This window comes from Hoplias malabaricus, chromosome 11, assembly GCF_029633855.1.
Source record: "Hoplias malabaricus isolate fHopMal1 chromosome 11, fHopMal1.hap1, whole genome shotgun sequence".
In the NCBI taxonomy this organism is placed as follows: Eukaryota; Metazoa; Chordata; class Actinopteri; order Characiformes; family Erythrinidae; genus Hoplias; species Hoplias malabaricus.
The window spans coordinates 8,617,695-8,640,436 of record NC_089810.1 but is presented as its reverse complement, the minus strand read 5'-3'; the positions used below and the strand labels follow the sequence as shown (position 1 = coordinate 8,640,436).

Below are 22,742 nucleotides of genomic sequence, written 5' to 3'. Positions count from 1 at the left end.
CTCACTGTTATCAGACTGACCTGTTGAGGAATATGCTGCTGACGTCATCATGGGTGATGGGCGGCTTCTTGGAGCTTGCAGCCATGCGGAGTGGCCGGAGGAAGTTGTTGACGAGGATGTGGAGCTGCTGGACGTACTCGGCCTCTGCCTCCAGCATGCTGAACACCACCTGGTTCCTCTTCCTCATGCTCTCGGCGTGTGGAGAGCGGATGTAGTCCTGGATGATGGTCTTCCACTTCCTCCGGCACATCCAGCCTCGCAAGAAGCTCTGCACCTACACGGATTTCCGGGAGGAGATATTAGTGACCATGATTTACTGTGAATAAGCTTTAGTATTACTTTATTATAAGTCATAAAGACTGTGATTAACCCAGCTTCACCCTTTCTCCCTCCCAGTTATCCCTACCCCTCTGTTTTCCCTAGGAGTGGAGATCTCAGTTCTTGTTGAGAAAGAGGAGTAGGGCTATATTCTTATTGAAACACATTGAAATATATTCTTCTGAAGGAGAATGAGGCCCTAAATGTAACTAAAGTCCAGCAGCTCCTCTGATATCACTGCAGACTGGTGCAGAGCTGCTATAGAGTGGTGCTAGTCGCCTGGCAATGAAGCACTGCTCTGTTTTATTTGTGTTCTGATGACATATCAGGGACTTGAAGGGTTGTCCCTTTTTTCGTAGGGGGAGATTTAACCACTGCACCCTGTAACTCAGCTCCAAGGGGCAACAGGACCCTCCATCACAAGGGAAGGGTAAAAAACAAGAACTGGTATTTGGCCCTAACCCTGTCTGACAGAGGAGGGGAACCTCACTGCCCTTGATGTTGCAAATGATATCTGACACCATGGAGTAAGCCAAGAATCAAGGAAAAAGCAAAAGGCATGCGCTCAAATTCAGCACCAGTCACTCTGTAGTTCTCAGTCCAGCAGTGACACTGAGGGGTTTAAAAACTCCAGCAGCACTGCTGTGTCTGATCCACTCTACACCAGCACAACACACACTAACACACCACCACCACGTCACTGTCACTGCAGCGCTGAGAATGATCCACCACCACATCACACCTGCTCTGTAGGGGTCCTGAGCGCTGAAGAACAGGGGAAAGGGGGCAATTAAGTATGCAGAGCCACAGGTGGACACCAGTCTGTAACTGAAGAACTATAGAATGTCCATAGTGGACAGTGGAGCTGAGAGTATGGACAATGAATGAAGAAAATAGAGTTGGATAAGTATTGCATTGAAATTGCATTGTATTTTTATTTTTAATCTGCATGAGCAGTAGCAGATAGAGGTGTTTAATGCCACAGCGCATCAAATTATCCCTATCACACCGACTTATCTTCATTCATCACTTTACCCACTGACTCTACTCATTTCTCACAGTGGAACTATACTGTAGGGGGTGCATTAGCACAGAAGGGTTTGTGTGGATCAACCTGTATTGGTTATATTTCAGAAATTGCTGGACATTACAGGAGGACTCATCAGCAGACGGTTCCTAAATCGGGAGCTTGTGTCTGATTGGCTCTGAGGGATGGTATGGGAGGAGTCATAAGCAGATTGTTCCTAAATTGGGAGCTTGTGTCTGATTGGCTCTGAGGGAAGGTATGGGAGGACTCATCAGCAGACGGTTCCTAAATCGGGAGCTTGTGTCTGATTGGCTCTGAGGGATGGTATGGGAGGAGTCATAAGCAGATTGTTCCTAAATTGGGAGCTTGTGTCTGATTGGCTCTGAGGGAAGGTATGGGAGGAGTCATCAGCAGATTGTTCCTAAATTGGGAGCTTGTGTCTGATTGGCTCTGAGGGAAGGTATGGGAGGAGTCATCAGCAGATTGTTCTTAAATTGGGAGCTTGTGTCTGATTGGCTCTGAGGGAAGGTATGGGAGGAGTCATCAGCAGATTGTTCTTAAATTGGGAGCTTGTGTCTGATTGGATATGAGGGAAGGTATGGGAGGAGTCATCAGCAGATTGTTCCTAAATTAGGAGCTTGTGTCTGATTGGATATGAGGGAAGGTATGGGAGGAGTCATCAAGAGATGGTTCATAAATTGGGAGCTTATGTCTAATGAGGCGTTGCACTCAAAATAGTTGTTGGACCCCTGCTGTGCATTTATTAAGCCACATTACGCCTACGGTACATAAACCTGTCATGACAACAGATATAACCTTCAAACCTACATAAACATCTATAAATGCTTAGCACAAGACACGTCAAAATCAGGCTCCGTTATCACCTTCACTCTAAAAAGCGTTATAAAACCTGACACTCGTGGGACTGAGCCTTTAAAGATGTTTGAGGTTTGTCTCAGTTACTATGACAGGTTTATGTAGGTGTCATGTCGCTTTATGGGTGTTAACCCACAGTAAAGCATTACCGGAGATAAAGCCACCATTGTAGAGATGCTTGTTTTCTGGACAGTGATAATCTGTGGGTGCAGAACTGGAACACGTACCTTCTTGATTTTCTTGATTTCAGAGTCGTCCTCGCTGGGGGCCACTGTGGGGTTGGACTGGATCTTCTCATTGTCTTTGAGCATTCCAGCGATCTGCCAAAGAAATCATCTTTTAAACGGGGTACAGCCAGCTCCAGGCCTGGAGAACCTCTACATACGTCCCTTTCACACACAGATGATCCATCTCACTATCGTAGAAATAAAGGTTCTTAGATGGTTCCTAGATTGGATTTGTCATTGGCCTATCCCTGTTAGTCTGTGGAGTATACAGCTGTGCTGCTGAGTTGGACTATAGTGAGGTCAGGGTTTAAATCTGTGCAGACTGGAGAAGAGTTACTAATTTAAACCTGAAAAAAAGAATGAATACATTTTAACATGGACTCACTGAGTTGAGGATGGGCTTGGACTCTTTGGGGGGGGGGGGTGTAATAAGTGGGACGGAGGTGGGTGGCCTGTATATACGTGGGCAATCCACTAACTCTCTGTATATAGAGTCCGCATGTTCTGGTCCCATCACTGACGCTGGAGGGCATTTATATATGGGGCTATGGTTTACCCCATGGCTGAACTTGCTGGTTCCTGCAGCGCTGATCAAATGGGCTCCTAATGTCTGTGTTAGTCTCGTATTAGAGAGTCTGGTACCTTTCCCCATTTAACATGGCCAAGGACCGCCTACTACTGCAGGAAAATAGTGTGACTGACACTCAAAAGACCAATCACAGTGCTGTTTTGGCATGACGTGTAGAAGCAGGGAGCCAAGTGGCATAATCCAGACAGTGAAGCCAGATTAATGCACTGCAAGTATCACGCTCTCCCTCAACTTGTGGATGGAGCATCTGTGGCTGAGACCATGTCTGTGTGGACTGGGCTGGTAAATCTTACCCATCACATGAGTATATTGCTACCCCTGAGTATACAGTAACGACAGCTCATTACCTCTCATTGACGCTTATGCAGTGTCACTGGACAGTTCAACACACTTGGATGAGAACGCTAACAGTCCAGTTAAACTGGATAACAAACGCCAGCATTAGCTAGTGCTGTGTGGATAAATGAGGCTGAGGGAAAGACACTAAACTCACCATGGCGCCATCTAAATATCTCCTGATGATAACCAGATGGTGAAAGGATTTTGCAGCAGAAGACAATCCCAAATTTCAGTGAACTTCATTAGTACTTACATTAACTACGTACCAACATTCATTGGCTAAACATAGGCTCATACATCTTTTCTCTCACTGTTAGCTACAGCTGTGGCTTCTTGACCAGCTTTTTCTTTGTGTGTTTTGTCAAACCACAGCCTGACATTACGGATTGAAGCATAGATCTCATCCTTTTCCAGATGTAGCCTCAGAATGCATTCCCAAAGTTTAGATATGTGAGAATCTGTGTTTCAGTTGCAGTAAATCCATCTAAGAACAGTATTAACTAGTGTAACTGTGGACAAAAGATAGCTACACATCAGGGGTCGCCACAGTGGATCAACCGGGATCCGCATCATCGATCTGGCACAGTTTTTTACACTCTTCCTGACACAACCCTCCCTATATATCTGGGCTTGGGACCGGCGCTACAACGTGATACATTCCAGTGGCTAGGTACACACACTCACACATTCACTCACACACCTAAGGACAATCTTCCGTGTTCAAATGGGAACCCAAATGGATTCTTCAATGTCAATGTTTTAAGGCACATTTATTTGGGAAAGTATTGTGGCGGATCTCCTGCACTGGATCTGACAAACACTCTGAGGACATGGTCAGAACATTCCACATACGTCATGCGAGCATGCAGACAACCCGTCCTGCAGGACGCTCTGGGCTGAGGCCTCCGTGAAAGAAGGAGTGCTTTCCGGTGTTCAGGATGGGAGGGTTTCAGTAGGGAGGGAGGGAGCAGGAGGGAGCAGGAGGGAGGGAGGATGCAAACTATTAATGTGTTATGAGAGCTTGCGAATTCAAAGAAGAGCACTGGGGACACAATGCAGTCGAGGGCTGCCCGATGCAAGCTCGGGCTGAGAGCTCCCATTAAGCAGAGCAGCCGCTGAAAGAGTTTATTATCTCCGGAGCAGGGAGGCGACGTACAATAGAGCCGGCTTCATACATATGCAGCGAGCCATTTCATTTACAGCGCCACATTTGCACTTTAAAGTAAACTGACTATTTGATCTGGCTGATGAAGAATACAGCAGGGATCACAGATCTACTGGAGGGCCGTTTTAGTTTTTTAATTTTATGAGACGACATGCAAAGAGGAGTGTAAAGTAGTCTGGGGATGGCTCCCTGAGACGAACACTCATCTAAAGCCACTCGCTTGGTCTCCGCTGTTTGGGAAGGAACTGTGAAATTGCTCAATCGACGAGGGTGGGAGAGGTGGGCGAATGGAGTGATGTCACGTTATATACAGTTGTTGATGCGAATGGGTTCCAGACGCTGTTTAACACTGAACAACCCCGTTATGATGCTTGGAAAGGCAGCCCCATGTTACCTCAGACTTTAAGCGCTCGATCTCAATCTCCCCGTCCTCTATCTGTTGTCGAAGTTGCTTAGCAACTGTTTTCTCTGTCTCCACAATCTGGAGTAGATGGAGGTACTTCTGCATGAGAGTCTCATGCTCCGTGGCCAGGTTTCTGTAACTGCACACACAACACAGCAAAGGCAACAGCCTCATTAAACACACAGCAAACCTCAGTACATCAGCAGTTCCTATAAATAAACAGTTAACATCATTTGATGCTAGTGCTGGGCGGTATAACAGTAATACCACATACAGGGTTGAAAAATGTGGACGGAATCTCAAAATGAGAGCGGTATTGATGACATGTGGTGCATTACATTACTGTTCTGTTTCTTTAAGAACACGGCTAATAAGTTCATTCAGGTGCATTTAAGAGAGCCACAGGGAGGGGTCGCAGTGGAAGCTCACTAACTGATGATGTCACACATTGAAAATAGATGGAGGGTAAAACACAAGCCCAGTCTCCCCCTGCAGTGTGAGTTTAGACCTGAGTTTGGGTTAAAAGAGAGAGGAATGAAGCTGAAAACAGACAAAACACTCAGAAGAGCCTTCACTTGACTCTGTGCTCACAGCTATGAGGCTTTATCTCTAAATGTGTGTTATTTGAGCCTCAGTTCACTGTTAGCACCAGCTGTGCTTCTAAACACCGTAAGACCATCGTATTTCTCTAATTTTACGAAAACTTTTATATTCCTCTAGCACCAGGCACTGAAATCTGTTCTCTCTCAGAAATGGGTTGTTATCATCAACACGTATCGATGTGCACAGTCGGGCTGTGCTGAGCTGAACTGCACAGCGCCGAAAACCCTTCACTCGACCCACATACACAGATATGTGGCTGTACCCTGAACAGCGATGATATTAAAATGACCTTTTTGTTTCTACACTCACTGTCCATTCTCTCAGCTCCACTGTCCACTCGTGTCATTCTGTAGTTCTACACTTACACACTGGAGTCCCTTTCAACCTGTTCTTCAAATGGTCAGGACCCCCATAGAACAGGTGGAACCTAAACAGCCCATCTGCAGGACCATCATCATCATCATCATCATCATCATCATCATCACCTTCACCACAACCTTCATCATCATTAGCACCACCTTTATCATCATCATCATACTCTTCATCACCATCACCTCCACCTTCATCATCATTATCATCATCATCCTCTTCATCGTGATCATTACCATCATCACGGACATCAACATCATCACCACCACCTTCATCATCATCATCATCACCATCATAATCACCTTCACCACAACCTTCATCATCATCACCACCACCTTCATCATCATCATTATACTCTTCATCACCATCACTTCCACCTTCAACATCATCATCATCCTCTTCATCGTCATCACCACCATCATCAATATCATCATCTCCACCATCATCATCACCACAACCTTCATCCTCACCATCATCACTATCATCATCACCACCATCATCATCATCATCATCATTGACACCATCATCATCAACATCATTGTCATGGAAATTATCTACTAATAAGAAATAAGACTGAAATTTGAGTAACCTTTATTGAGAGCAGCTAAAAGCACTAACCCTCTGCTCTGCTCTGAGACAGAGAACATAAAACCTTCTTTCTTAGCTGAGTCACCTATCAGAGAGGAAAAGATAACAGTTTTTATATCGAAACAAAATTCTAGGAACCAGCTACATCCCGTGCTCGTTGAAACAAAGAAAAATATCCTTGATACCTCACATGCAGGAGTGTAACTGTTAAGCTGCACTCGCATGTACTCCCATTAAATTCCTTTAATACCAAAGACTCAGTTGGTGAAACAGTTTAAAGACAGAACAATGCAACATACATTTCATAAAACAGCTCATCTTTATATAAGACAAATACCTTTACGAATTATCAGTGATTACTACTAAATACTAGTGATTCAATGAGCACACACGTAAGTCAAAGAAACACACACGTTTAAAAATTCCCTTCACAATCATTATCATCACCACCACCCCATCATCATGAACATCATCATCACCAACCTCACCATTATTATCACCACCATCATCATCATGAACTTCAACATCACCACCATCATCATAATCTTGAACTTCATCATCACCACCAACATCATCATCATCACCATCATCATGAACTTCAACATCACCACCATCACCATCATCATGAACATCATCATCACCAACTTCACCATCATCATCACCACCATCATCACCATTATCATCACCACCAACTTCACCACCATCATCATAATCATGAACTTCATCATCACCACCAACACCATCATCATCACCACCAACACCATCATCATCATCATCACCATCACCATAATCATGAACTTCAACATCACTACCATCACCATCATCATGAACATCATCATCACCACCATCACCATCATCATGAACATCATCATCACCACCATCACCATCATCATGAACATCATCATCACCAACTTCACCATTATCATCACCACCATCATCACCATCATCATCACCACCAACTTCACCCCCATCATCATAATCATGAACTTCATCATCACCACCAACACAATCATCATCACCACCAACACCATCATCATCATCATCACCATCACCATAATCATGAACTTCAACATCACCACCATCACCATCATCATTAACATCATCATCACCAACTTCACCATCATCATCACCACCATCATCACCACCAACTTCACCATCATCATCACAACCAACACCATTACCATTATAATCGACACCATCATTAGTCCCATATTACACAGTATGAGACATGGCTGTAATTCATTAGCGTTCTGGTTAATGTAGAAAGCAAAAACATCGGTCCACAATTGCTGCCAACACGATGTGTGATGTTGCAGAGTGTTTGGAAAGGGAGTGATTTAACTTCCCTTAGTTGATATCCTCTGATTAATGTCTAGGGAACACAAGGGCACAGCTTAGGACAGCTCTCTCTCTCTCTCTCTCTCTCCCTCACCTACTGTCTGTTGCTGGGTTCACTTGCCTGACCCCTGGAAGCTCTTTTTTCAGGACAATTTTGCCCCTGGTTTACCATGAACCTACTAACCCCTTTATTTTCCCCCTTGTCCGGTTTTCTTTCTCCTTTCTCTCTTATGCCTCAAGATGTCCTGTTCCTGCTGCTCTCCAGGTGTTGCCCTGATCCAGCCCCTGACCCTGTGTGTCCTGGCCTTGTCTCACCTACAGCATCATATTTGGCCAAAATTAACTCTGCACCTGCTTTTACCCTCCCACAGTATCACTGACCACCTCCTCCTTCCTCAGACTCATACATTACTAATATTCTACATTCAAATTACTATAACCCCTTCATCTGTCATCACTTCATTTTTACTTCTGTTCTGTTCTCTGTTGTGTCTCCGATGTCGACCCGAGGAGGATGGGTTCACCGTATGAGTCTTGGTTCCCCTCCAAGGTTTCTTCCTCGTGTGCTGAAGGAGTTCTTCCTTGCCACTGTTGCCCTTGGCTCACTCATAGATTGATTGAACTCAGTTTAGAAATACAGCTATCTGTGTTTGGGGGAAAGCAACCTGCACACGCAGCTTTGACCCTGTACCCTGGTACAGCTCTGATATAAGCAAACAACAAGTTCATGTTCATCACCAACTTCAAGTTCAAGTTCATGACGCAGAGGTGTACTGCAGACTGAGAACACCAGCAGAAACAATATAATTCATTCATTCATCTTCTGTAAGCACTTCCTTTAGTTCAGGGTCACGGCAGATCCAGAACCTACATGGAATCACTGGGCACAAAGAAAGAAGTCTGGACAGGTCACCACACTCCTCACACACAGTGTCAGTGATAGGATTTTCTTTGTGGCCCACAGCGATTATATATCACACTGTTTTTGGTTGGAGGATGTTTCCCTGGCAAAATGAATATTAATCAGTCACAGGTCTCTCTTGCATTCATTTAATGTTATATGTACAATGTATATGTATCAAGATGTAGGGACCAAATCCCATCACACTGCAGACACACATCTTTTCTTTCCAAAATCTGGAAAATGCAATATATCATTACGTTGTTTTAGGGCTGGATAATAATTCAATATCAATAAGTATTGCAATATAAAATGTTTCAATAAAAATGACATGAATTTTAAACATATTTTCAATATTTTAATAGGCATTATTTACAGCTGCCACTGACTGAGGGTCGTTACAGGGAACTGTCGTAGGTTCAGTACTTCATTTAAAATTAAATGAATTAAAATAAAAAAATATTCATCTTGAAAAAGCCAAGAGATTTATGTTTGATGGCGATGTCATTTTTCTTGTTTTACACTGTTAATATCAATATCGGGATTTATTTTGTGATATCAATTTTGGCCGTATCGTGCATCCCTACATTGTTGGATTAAGGTGCTTTTTATGACTAGGGTTCAGGTATATATATATATATATATATATATATATATGGGTGTGTGTGTGTGTGTGTGTGTGTGTGTGTGTTACAGAGGTGTTGGGAGAACCTAACAAACCTAATCCAGTACTAAAATTAAGCCAGAGTCCCACTGGTGCCCTGCAGCTAATTATAGATAATATGAGGATAAATGTGTCCAGTAATCAGAAACACCTCCCTGTTCTCAGAACAACACCACAATAAGATCAGTGCACAATAAACACCATCACAGTCACTTCTAGATTAGATTAGAGTTTCACAACTCAAAATATCCTGCATTCCAGCTAATGGAAAGCGTAATTACACTGTGGCAGTGCAGAGAATGGGAGGGGTTGAGGAGCTGACCGGGGTTATTTTGTATTCAGGGGGTTCTTTAGAGGCCATCATCCTTCATTTCTACTGTTACAGCCCACAGAATACTGGCCAAATACAACCAGTAATACTGAAACACACCAGCTACAGCCGTTTACTCCTACATACAGTTACAGCACTGAAATACTGACACACACCAGCTACAGCCGTTTACTCCTACATACAGTTACAGCACCAAACTACTGACTCACACCAGCTACAGCTGTTTACTCCTACATACAGTCACAGCACTGAAATACTGACACACACCAGCTACAGCCGTTTACTCCTACATACAGTTACAGCACAGAAATACTGACACACACCAGCTACAGCCGTTTACTCCTACATACAGTTACAGCACCGAACTACTGACTCACACCAGCTACAGCCGTTTACTCCTACATACAGTTACAGCACTGAAATACTGACACACACCAGCTACAGCCGTTTACTCCTACATACAGTTGCAGCACTGAAATACTGACACAAGCTACAGCCGTTTACTCCTAAATACTTTTACACCTCTGTTTATGTTTCTATCTATCTTTTTACATTTCCAGAAGCCATCATCCCTGATCTTTAAAAAGTATAAATCAGAATTTACAGTAGAAGCGTGTGTTAAACTAGAGAGCCATGGGCCATTGTGTAAATCTAAAAAGTTTAGGTCTGAATTTTTTTTCTTCAGGCTAATAAAAATATATCTATTAGTAAATTCTTGTTTACCTTGCATGTGTTATTGCTCCCACCCATTCATCGCAGTCCTTCACATCCTCTGTACGGAGCTCCAGAGCTTTCTGGTTTTCATGGTTGAAGCTGATGGTGAAGTAGTACTGGAACACACAGAACAGGGATGCTTTACTGAAAGATTAAAAAAAATTAACTGACATTTGGAAATCCCTGAGTTAGTGCTTTTAATTCAATCACTGACAGAACACTGAAACTAGCTGCAAAACAACGCAACAGAAAACCACTCTGAAATAAGACTACATTTATAAACTTATGAAGTCATTAATAATCCTTTGTACCACAGTGATTGGAAGGCAACAGTGACCTCTTTTTTGTCTGATATTGAAAGCGTCAGAACTTACTCAAAATATCAAGGAAGAGAATAAGTTCAGACCTGACAATGTGAGTTTAGTCATTTCACATTTTAATGCCCACGCTACATTATCAATGACGTATAAGAGACACGCTGTAGGTGGTTAAATCATTAAAGAGTTAAACTCATTAACAAATGTGTGCTGGAGCTGACGGGGTTAATGTCGACTGATGGAGGAGACACAATGAGGTCAGTATTTGGCGAGATCTGAGGTTTAACTGTAGATGGATGTGGGTTCACTATTTGGCACACACCAGGTCACTTTTACCCTTTCTATCTATGTGTTATGATTGATTATTAATGACTATTAATGTATTAACAACAATAACTATTAATAAATAGATTTTAAACCATTTATAATTCTTTATAAGTGTCGTCTTATTCTAAAAGGGTACCAATGCGTATAGTTAAGAAAGGTTCCCCACCCTTGGTCTACAGTACACACTCTAGAGTTAGCTGCAGCATTACACTTTATATCAATTACACAGTGAGCTGAATCTGTTTTAAACGTGGACACAGTGCTCCTCTGGTCAGATCTGATCCTGAAATTACTGCACAGTTCTGATCTCCATCACCTCCATCTCTGGTGACCCTCTGTAATCAAACCTCGGTCTGTTTCTGAGTAGAATTTTAACACCATCTTAACAACAACAATAACAGCCATAACAATAAAAACAGGAGCAGACAATATTACTAAATCTGTACACTATCAATGTGCACTGATATAAACATGCTGTTCCTCCTCTACATTCTGTTTAAAGACACATTACACTGTATTTTATCTTATATGACTGACTCCGCCCACAAACTCTGCCCTAAACAGTGGGTGGAGCCATAGTCTCTAATCCCCTGCAGTAACACACTGCTTACACCATCACACACCTCCATCACATCATTCTACCATCTCTAACCAATCAGCATGCTCCGTTTACTCCACTGTTTATTTCTCCATTCTCAGCTTAACTCTGTACAGTTTGGTCAGTAGGGGGCACTCACCATTCCACCATAAACTTTACATATAAGCGCAGAAATTGACTCATAGGCCTCTGAATTGTTTATTAATTTACTACTGCTACATCTGCCTATATGAGGGTGTGATTCATGTAAATGATACACTGGTAGGTGGAGCTTAACTTCATGCACTGAAGCTGATTTATCAACTGTGCTCAGATCTGCACTTGTTTCCACGTCATATGGAAGTACTATATTGTGTCATTCTGACTTGTTTATATAATGTTGTCATGCAGTTACCCACAATGCAATGTACGTTCATCTTGTAAGTCATTAAGGCACAGCAACATTTGGCAGAAAGTGATGCCTCGGTTGAAAGAGGTTGCAATAAGAAATGGAAGAAACACAAATAATCTGTTCCTCCACCTCAAGAAAAAAAACACTAGTCGAGTTTGCAGAGAGTCAAAAATGCAGCGTTGAGTTCAACAGCCAATAAGCTGAAACCTGAGCGCAGACCACACCCACTCAGCTATTGTGGGTGTTCTATGTATAATTTTATTATTTGTTTAAAGGTTTATGTTTGTTGCATGCACTACATTTCCTGTATTTTGGTTTTGTGGCAGATTTATTCATTCCTGTAACAACGGAGCAGGCAATAAAGTGGGAGGCAAAGGCAAGTTTGAAGAACCACAGGACACAATCAAAAGGTTTATATACACACACACACACACACACAAGCACAGAGCATGTATCACAAGAAACACCTGGGAACCATATGTAACCATGGCTCCTGGCCACTCCCAGGTGAAACACAAGACCAGGGTGGAGCAGAGGAAGAGAACAAATCAATGACAGGAACACACAGGAAGTTCAACAAGAAAACATGAGAAACAAAAGCAAAATGGAAGGTAAACAAAAGAGCAAAAATAAAACAAGATGTTACAAAAAACACAGGGCAGTTAAATTATGTATTTTATACAAAATCAGGATCTTATATCAGACAGTGACTGTTGTTTACAAAATAAACAAATGCTTACAGATTTTCTTTTGTTTTAACATAATGTTTGAAACTGTTAGACTTATACTAAATAAAATGTAAATATTTATTTGGTGTGTTAGTGTGTTCTTGAATGAATATATATTTATTACAAAAATACCCTGAAATACCATGCCTTTATTTTGGAGCCATTGCATACCCTTGGAGAACCAGTGTTGATAGCAAATATGAAAGCTTTAAAGAGGGTAATAATAACTAACAATAACAACAGGGTTATTGTAACAAATCATCTAGAAACTGTAAGGGATCTGTTTCTGTTCACATCTGTAATACTCCTTATTTTGGTTCAAACTGAGTTTGGTCGCCACTTGAAATCTCCTCAGTCTCCTGTAGGTGCCCGTTACAGAGCTTCAAAGCGTCAGCCCCTTGTTCTACTGCAGCATCTGTTAGACGAGGGGTCCCAGGGCTAGCCCTCGTCATCACGGTTACGTAAACACAGTGTTATTAGATTAGACGCTCCCAGACCCCGGTCTCTCAGGAGTCGGGTTTGATGTCACAGTCTTGTTTTGCTGATACATGTCATAGTCTGCTTTAATACATGAACACACACACCAACAGAACATTAGAATCACCTCTTTTCTATGGACACTGTCCATTCTGTCAACTCCACTGTTCACTCCGGTCACTCTGCAGTTCTACACTTACACTCTGTAGGCCATCTGTTACTCTGCATACTTTATTACCCCCCTGTTCTTCAGCGCTTAGGACCCACACAGAGCAGGTGTGATGTGGTGGTGGATCATTCTCAGCGCTGCAGTGACACTGACATGGTGGTGGTGTGTTAGTGTGTGTTGTGCTGGTGTAGAGTGGATCAGACACAGCGGTGCTGCTGGAGTTTTTAAACCCCTCAGGGTCTGGACTGAAACATCCAGCCGACAGCGTCCTGTGTCACTGATGAAGGACTAGAGGACGAGCGACACACACTGTGCAGCGACAGATAAGCTACTGTCTCTGACTCTACATCTACAAGGTGGACCAACGAGGGAGGAGTGTCTCACAGAGTGGACAGAGAGTGGACACAGGGTTTAAAACTCCAGCAGCACTGCTGTGTCTGATCCACTCTACACCAGCACAACACACACTAACACAGCACCACCACGTCAGTGCCACTGCAGCGCTGAGAATGACCCACCACCACATCACACCTGCTCTGTGGGGGTCGTGAGCGCTGAGGAACAGGGGGAAGGGGTTGTGAGTGACTGGGTGAGTGTGTGATGTTCTGAGTGGGGTGTGAGTGACTGGGTGAGTGTGTGATGTGAGGGTGGGTGTTTTTGAAAGACCTCGTACCCCATGGTACCCTGTGTGTTCTTGAATTAGGTCATAGAGAAAAACTCCAGACCCTGCGTGAGTGTGTAATGTTCTGTGTGGGGTGTGAGTGACTGGGTGAGTGTGTGATGTTCTGTGCAGGGTGTGAGTGACTGGATGAGTGTGTGGTGTGAGTGACTGGGTGAGTGTGTGATGTTCTGTGCAGGGTGTGAGTGACTGGGTGAGTGTGTGATGTTCTGTGTGGGGTGTGAGTGACTGGGTGAGTGTTAATGTTCTCTGCAGGGTGTGAGTGACTGGGTGAGTGTGGGGTGTGTGTGACCGGGTGAGTGTGTGGTGTGAGTGACTGGGTGAGTGTGTGATGTGAGGGTGAGTGTTTTGGAAAGACCTCGTACCCCATGGTGCCCTGTGTGTTCCTGAAGTAGGTCACAGAGGAAAACTCCAGACCCCGCGAACAAACACACACCTGGACATCCTTCACTGTCTGAGGAAGGTGTGAAAAACACTGGAAACGTTTGATCCTCCTTTTCCCCACCTCCCCATCCATCCCTCCATCCTCCCACCCTCCACACCGAGGGAAACGTCCCTGTGCCGGAGATAGCTGCAGGTCCCAGGAGGAGCCTCATAAAGCATGTAAGCTGGAGGCATGGAGCATTACATAACTGTATGCTACCTGTTACCTAGCAACACCTCTGTGCACTAGTGGCTAAGGCGCTCTCTCTCTCTCTCTGTCTCCCCCTCTCTCTCTCTCTCTCCATTTTAGAAAGGCAGACCTTAGCGCTAAATCCCCAACAACCTCCATTTCTGCTGCCAAGCAGACCTTTAAGAAGCCTCAGCGCTGTCAAAACCATTACATCACACTCATTTGTCTCAGCCGCTGGAGATGTTGAGTAATTCAGCCGCAGTAGGAAGGTTCGAGGACACACACACGTACCCAGTGAGCGTCTGCGTTCGGCTGTATGTCATTTGGAAGATCAAGAGGAGATCTGGAGGATGCTCATGATCTCTTCTAAATCATCCTCTGCTGGATGCTTCCAATTTGAGCAGAGAAAGACTGGACAGATGTGACGTAATGCTCTGTTTCCCAAAAAATTATTTCACCAGCTGGGAATAAGTGTGCTTTTATTGTCAGTGCACAGCTGACAATAATCAAATTTTACATAGGTTTTTAAACCATTCCTGGCAGTAAACACACACACACACACACACACACACACGTCCCTAAAGCAGCAGGGAGAAGTTGAAGGCACCTCAGATGTGGATGTTGAGGGAGGAGACAGAGCTGATCCTTCATATCACATTTGCACCCACATGAAATGGACCCCAGTTGAAGAGATGAAGAAGCTCCAGAAAGAGCTCAGAGCTGGACTCAGGGCCATTTACAGAGTGCTACACCTTCCTCCCCAAGAGCAGAGAACCAGACGCATCTGAGGAGGTACTCCTTCTGAAACAGGGAAATGGAGAACAGGACATGAGCCGTTATCAGATCTCTGATTTGGAAAGAGAACCCAGCTCCTTGGCCTTTTAAACCGCCCAGAATTTGTGAAATCCAGCATCATAGTCTCCAGTGAGGGTCGGGGCATGGTGTTGGGTATTAGTTCTGAATTAGTTCCACTCCAACTCATCCCACAGCAACTGACAGAGCCACTTCAGTCCTGAGAACACAGACATGTGGACGATGTGCAGTGGTGTGACAGCGATGTTGATGTACAGTCCTCACCTCCAGTCACTGTCTGTTTAGGGTTTAGTGTGTTCTTGATAAAAGTAACCTTTTCCCCCACGGTCACACACTCACCCAGTCACTCACACACTAACCCAGTCACTCACACACTCACCCAGTCACACAATCATTCACCCAGTCACACAATCACTCACACAGTCACTTACACACTCACCCAGTCACTCAATCACTCACACACTCACCCAGTCACACAATCATTCACCCAGTCACTCACACACTCACCCAGTCACTCACACACTCACCCAGTCACACAATCATTCACCCAGTCACTCACACACTCACCCAGTCACACAATCATTCACCTAGTCACACAATCACTCACACACTCACCCAGTCACACAATCGTTCACCCAGTCACTTACACAGTCACCCAGTCACTCACACACTCACCCAGTCACACAATCATTCACCCAGTCACTTACCTAGTCACACAATCACTCACACACTCACCCAGTCACACAATCATTCACCCAGTCACACACACTCACCTAGTCACACAATCACTCACACTCACCCAGTCACACAATCACTCACACTCTCCCAGTCACACAATCACTCACACACTCACCCAGTCACACAATCACTCACACTCTCCCAGTCACACAATCACTCACACTCTCCCAGTCACACAATCACTCACACTTTCCCAGTCACAGTCACTCACAATCACAGTTACTCACACACTCACCCAGTCACACAATCACTTACCCAGTCACTCACAATCACAGTTACTCACACACTCACCCAGTCACACAATCACTCACACTCTCCCAGTCACACAATCACTCACACTTTCCCAGTCACAGTCACTCACCCAGTCACTCACAATCACAGTTACTCACACACTCACCCAGTCACACAATCACTTACCCAGTCACTCACAATCACAGTTACTCACACACTCACCCAGTCACACAATCACTCACACTCACCCAGTCACACAATCACTCACACTCTCCCAGTCACACAATCACTTACACAGTCACTCACAATCACAGTTACTCACACACTCACCCAGTCACACAATCACTCACACTCTCCCAGTCACACAATCACTTACCCAGTCACTCACAATCACAATCACTCACACACTCACCCAGTCACACAATCACTCACACTCTCCCAGTCACACAATCACTTACACAGTCACTCACAATCACAGTTACTCACACACTCACCCAGTCACACAATCACTCACACTCTCCCAGTCACACAATCACTTACCCAGTCACTCACAATCACTCACACACTCACACAATCACTCACACTCTCCCAGTCACACAATCACTTACCCAGTCACTCACAATCAGTTACTCACACACTCACCCAGTCACACAATCACTCACACTCTCCCAGTCACACAATCACTTACCCAGTCACTCACAATCACAATCACTCACACACTCACCCAGTCACACAATCACTCACACTCTCCCAGTCACACAATCACTTACCCAGTCACTCACACACTCACCCAGTCACACAATCACTCACACTCTCCCAGTCACACAATCACTCACCCAGTCACTCACAGTCACACAATCACTCACCCAGTCACTCACACTCACCCAGTCACACAATCACTCACCCAGTCACTCACACACTCACGCAATCACTCACACAGTCACTCACACACTCACCCAGTCACACAGTCACTCACCCAGTCACACAATCACTCACACACACATACACACAGCCAGTCAGTCACACACTCACCCAGTCACTTACACTGTGGAAAGTTTCATACACTCTCCAAGACACTCCACCAGTCACCCACACACTCACCCAGTCACTCAAACATTCACCGAGTCACTAAAACACTCACCCAGTCACACACACACTCACCCAATCACACACACACTCACTCACCCGTGGACAGTTTCACACAGTCACTCCACCTGTCTGTGTGTTTGGACTGTGGGGGGAAAGCGAAGCCCCCGGAGGAAACCCACACAGACACAGAGAAAACACACCACACTGCTCTCAGACAGTGACCCGAGGAGAGGAGCACCCCCAGAACCCAAGCCGCTGCAGGTGGAGTCTCTGCCCACAGCTGCAGCGGCTTGGGTTCTGGGGGTGCTCCTCTCCTCGGGTCACTGTCTGAGAGCAGTGTGGTGTGTTTTCTCTGTGCCCCCTGCTGCTCTGTTTATTGTCTGTTTTGAGTTCTGCTTGTGATGGTGGTTAGTGAACTGCTCCCTCAGTGTCCTGTTCATTTCACATGTCCTCTTCAGCTCAGCCCCAGGAACAGCGCTGTTCTGCTCCCAAATACGTTGCAAATTTAGCTGCTTCCTCCCTGTCGCCTTTCACAAAAGAGTAAACTGATCTCACTAGTCTCGGGCCAGTGCTCGTCTGGTTTGGGGAGACGATAAGCAGTGTGTCCTTCTCAACTTAATCAGCGCTAATTTATAACAAACTCTTTTCTGGGGTCAACAGTGGTGCTACTCTGCGCTGCCGCAACCAGAAAGATGACAAACACACATTTTGAAGCAAATAATGTTTGTTTTTCCTGGTATACAGTGTAGGAACAGTGCTTTTCCCTCCCTCAACACCCACAGCTGAACTCTCCCTGTCACACTGGATAGTGATCTATGGAGCAGTGAAACGGTATAATGAGGATTACAGCTGTGTTTAACAGCCACACAAACTTCCACAAAAAACCCAGAAATGGACATATTCTGTAATAGAAATATTAAATAATGAAGCCATTAAAGGTGCCCTTTGCAGTCTTCAGAGTCATAGAAGGTACAAAGCAGATACATGTTCAAATTAGTGTTCGACCATAAACAGCACTGACCAATCTGAATGAAGCCTGAAACAATCCTGAGTCCTGACGATGAAGGACATCGTCAGGACTCAGGATTGTTTCAGGCTTCATTCGTACAAGGATTATGTTGACGAGACTGAATGCGGCTAAAGTGGCTGTTTTTCCAGGAGCAGAGCTGTAGAGCCTGAATACCAGTGGGTTGAACTAGAGCTGTTTGTGTGTAGTAATTTTAGTTTTATAGTCTGATTTGCACTATGAAGGGAGTGTGGTGCTATTTGGGACACAACCTGAGTTCTTCCTCTGCTGTTGTTTTGCTGTGCTGCAGGTGCTGTGGGTGACAGCACAAGTGCATGTGTAAAGACCAAAAGTGAAATCAGATCTAACCATTCACTCTCATGTCACATGCCCACACAACAGATATAGATCAGACCCAGTAACACATGTTAAAGTCTATGTCTGATTTGACATTGGTTACATGACGAAAACAAAGATACAACTGAAGAGGCACAGTGCACAGCCAAGGCACATCAGAGACAAAGGCCTTTATACACAAGAGAGTTTCTAGAAAAAACCAAGAAAAACAGGTAACCACAGATACAGACCACACCCAGGAGAAACACATGACCAGGACGAGGCATGAGACCAACAGAGAGCCAAACAAAACGTCCACAAAAAATTCCACAAAGCAGGGTTTCTCAGTTAGGCAGCTAACTTAAAACCAAAGTTGAGGACTGTCCAACAGGTTTGACTTAATTTAGCTGGCTAACTGAGAAATCTGTCTGTGGAATAGCCCCAAGGATTTCTCCTTTGCTTGGTAGCTGTTCTGCACAGTGAGAACAGCTCACACCGTAATATCAAACAGTGAGAACAGCCCACGCTGCACCATCAGAACAGCACCATACCAGTTCATGAGAACAGTTCATGCTACAGCATTGCACAGTAAGAAGTTGCCACAGCAATATGGCATTGTGAGAACAGTTTACGCAGCAGTATCTCACAGAGAGAACAGCTCATGTCATAGTTTCACACAGTGAGATCAGTTCATGCTGCAGTATCGCTGAGTGAGAACAGTTCACACTGCAATATAGCACAGAGAGGACAGTCCATGCAGCAGTATCTCATAGAGAGAACAGCTCACATCACAGTTTTGCACAGTGAGAACAGCTCAGGTTGTAGTATCGCACAGAGAAGAGCTCAGGTTGTAGTATCGCACAGAGAGAACAGCTCAGGTTGTAGTATCGCACAGAGAAGAGCTCAGGTTGTAGTATCGCACAGAGAGGAGCTTAGGTTGTAGTATCGCACAGAGAGAACAGCTCAGGTTGTAGTATCGCACAGAGAAAACAGCTCAGGTTGTAGTATCGCACAGAGAAGGGCTCAGGTTGTAGTATTGCACAGAGAGAACAGTTGACGTAGTACTGCACAGACAGAACAGCTCAGGTTGTAGTATCGCACAGAAAGAACAGCTCACGTAGTATCGCACAGAGAGAATAGCTCATGTAGTATCGCACAGAGAACAGCTCAGGTTGTCGTATCGCACCGAGAGAACGGCTCAGGTGGCAGTATCTCACAGAGAGAACAGCGCATGTTGTAGTATCGCACAGAGAGAACAGCTCAGGTTGTAGTATAGCACAGAGAAGAGCTTCAGTTGTAGTATCGCACAGAAAGAACAGCTCAGGTTGTAGTATCACACAGAGAAGCGCTCAGGTTGTAGTATCGCAGAGAGAGAACAACTGATGTAGTACTGCACAGAGAGAACAGCTCAGGTTGTAGTATCCCACAGAGAGAACAGCTCACGTAGTATTGCACAGAGAGAATAGCTCATGTAGTATCGCACAGAGAACAGCTCACGTTGTAGTACAGCACAGAGAGAATAGCTCACGTTGTAGTACAGCACAGAGAGAATAGCTCACGTAATATCGCAAAGAGAACGGCTCAGGTTGTAGTATTGCACAGAGAGAACAGCTCAGGTTGTATTATCGCACAGAGAGAACAGCTCACATTGTAGTATAGCACAGAGAGAATAGCTCACGCAGTATCACATAGAGAACAGCTCAGGCTTTAGTATCGCACAGAGAGAGCAGCTCAGGCTGGAGTATCGCACAGAGAGAACAGCTCAGGCTGTAGTATCACACAGAGTGAACAGCTCAGGTTGTAGTATCGCACAGAGAGAACAGCTCAGGCTGAAGTATCGCACAGAGAGAACAGCTCAGGCTGTAGTATCGCACAGAGAAGAGCTCAGGTTGTAGTATCGCACAGAGAGAACAGCTCAGGTTGTAGTATCACACAGAGAGAACAGCTCAGGTTGTAGTATTGCACAGAGAGAACAGCTCAGGTTGTAGTATCACACAGAGAGAACAGCTCAGGTTGTAGTATTGCACAGAGAGAACAGCTCAGGCTGTAGCATCGCACAGAGGGCACAGCTCAGGCTGTAATATCACACAGAGAACAGCTCCCGTTGTAGTATCACACCGAGAGAACAGCTCAGGTTGTAGTATTGCACAGAGAGAACAGCTCAGGCTGTAGTATCGCACAGAGAGAACAGCTCATGTTGTAGTATCGCACAGAGAGAACAGCTCAGGCTGTAGTATCACACAGAGTGAACAGCTCAGGTTGTAGTATCGCACAGAGAGAACAGCTCAGGCTGGAGTATCGCACAGAGAGAACAGCTCAGGCTGTAGTATCGCACAGAGAAGAGCTCAGGTTGTAGTATCGCACAGAGAGAACAGCTCAGGTTGTAGTATCACACAGAGAGAACAGCTCAGGTTGTAGTATTGCACAGAGAGAACAGCTCAGGCTGTAGCATCGCACAGAGGGCACAGCTCAGGCTGTAATATCACACAGAGAACAGCTCCCGTTGTAGTATCACAGAGTGAACAGCTCAGGTTGTAGTATCACACAGAGTGAACAGCTCAGGTTGTAGTATCACACAGAGAGAACAGCTCAGGTTGTAGTATTGCACAGAGAGAACAGCTCAGGCTGTAGTATCGCACAGAGAGAACAGCTCATGTTGTAGTATCGCACAGAGAGAACAGCTCACACTTTGGCAGTCTGATGAGTGAAAGGAGTCGGATTGTGAGGAGCCTGGAGCTAGTTATTAGCCGTAGCATGTGCTAATCCTGATCAGTGCATCCTGAGTGAGTGACAATAAAGTGTAATTACTTTCACGGCGTCTCCTGCAGATCAGGGAGTGGACGGCTAACTCTGGTTCTCAGAATATTCATGTTCTTTTACATAATCTGCTTTTAGCCATCTGCAGTGTCTCAGTGACCAGGGCCTTTTTCCTGGAAAAAAAGCAGCTTTTAAAACAAAACCAGTGTTCCACCCAATGCCCAGGAGCAGGGGTCCGCAGACCGCTGCTAACACACCTCTCAACTGTGCTTCCTGCAAATTAGCATTGAGTTTATTCCCCTGTCAGCCTCAGAGTCAGCCCAGAATCACACGTGGATTCACATCTCTTCTGCCTCTTTCCCTGTATTTCATTTCCCTTTTCTACTTCTGCCTCTTCAGTTCACTTTTCCGCAGCTTCTTCATCTTCTTTCATTTCCCACTTCCCTTTCTTTCTTAGTTTTCCTCTTGTGCCTCTTTTTATTTATGTCCCTCTTCTTCTATTTTATTTCCCTTATCTGGCTTTTTCTTTATTTCCCTTTCATCATTTCAATTTTCTGCCTCTTCTTTATTTCCATGTTCTACCTCTGTCCCTCATTTCCCTCTTCAGCCTTGTCTACTTCTCCTTATCCATCTCACTCTTTCAGCTTTTCCTCCTCACCGTCTTCATTCCTCTCTTCCATCTATACCTCGTTCTTATTTTCCATCTACTGCTTTTTCTAATTCCTGTACCACTTTTTTTCTTCCTTTCCCTTCTGACTTTTTCTCCTTCTCCTTCTTATTTCTTCTACCTCTTCTTCATTTCCATCTTCTACCACTTTCACATTCTCTACCTCTTTTGCCTTCCACTTCTTGTTACTTTTCTTCTTCTACCTCTTTCTCCCCTTTGGCTTCTTCTATGTCTTTAGCCTCTCCTTAATCACGTCATTCTTCTACCACTTTCTCTCTCTTCCCTTATTCCCTCCTCTCTTCTGCTTCCACCATTTCTTCTCCTTTCCTGGAGACGTTCCTGGCTGCAGAGTTG

General features: G+C 44.7%; 1 protein-coding gene across 1 annotated transcript in view; it reads right to left on the bottom strand.

Annotated features, from left to right (window-relative positions):
• Positions 1-22,742, bottom strand: part of rasgrf1 (Ras protein specific guanine nucleotide releasing factor 1) — a 69,897-nt gene that overhangs the window by 40,854 nt on the left and 6,301 nt on the right. Inside the window, exons 2-5 of the mRNA XM_066684838.1 lie at positions 10,462-10,568; positions 4,936-5,083; positions 2,449-2,541; positions 21-274 (exon numbers count right to left, since the gene is read on the bottom strand). Of these exons, the coding sequence (XP_066540935.1) occupies positions 21-274; positions 2,449-2,541; positions 4,936-5,083; positions 10,462-10,568 (602 nt within the window). The remainder of the gene's footprint in view (positions 1-20; positions 275-2,448; positions 2,542-4,935; positions 5,084-10,461; positions 10,569-22,742) is intronic.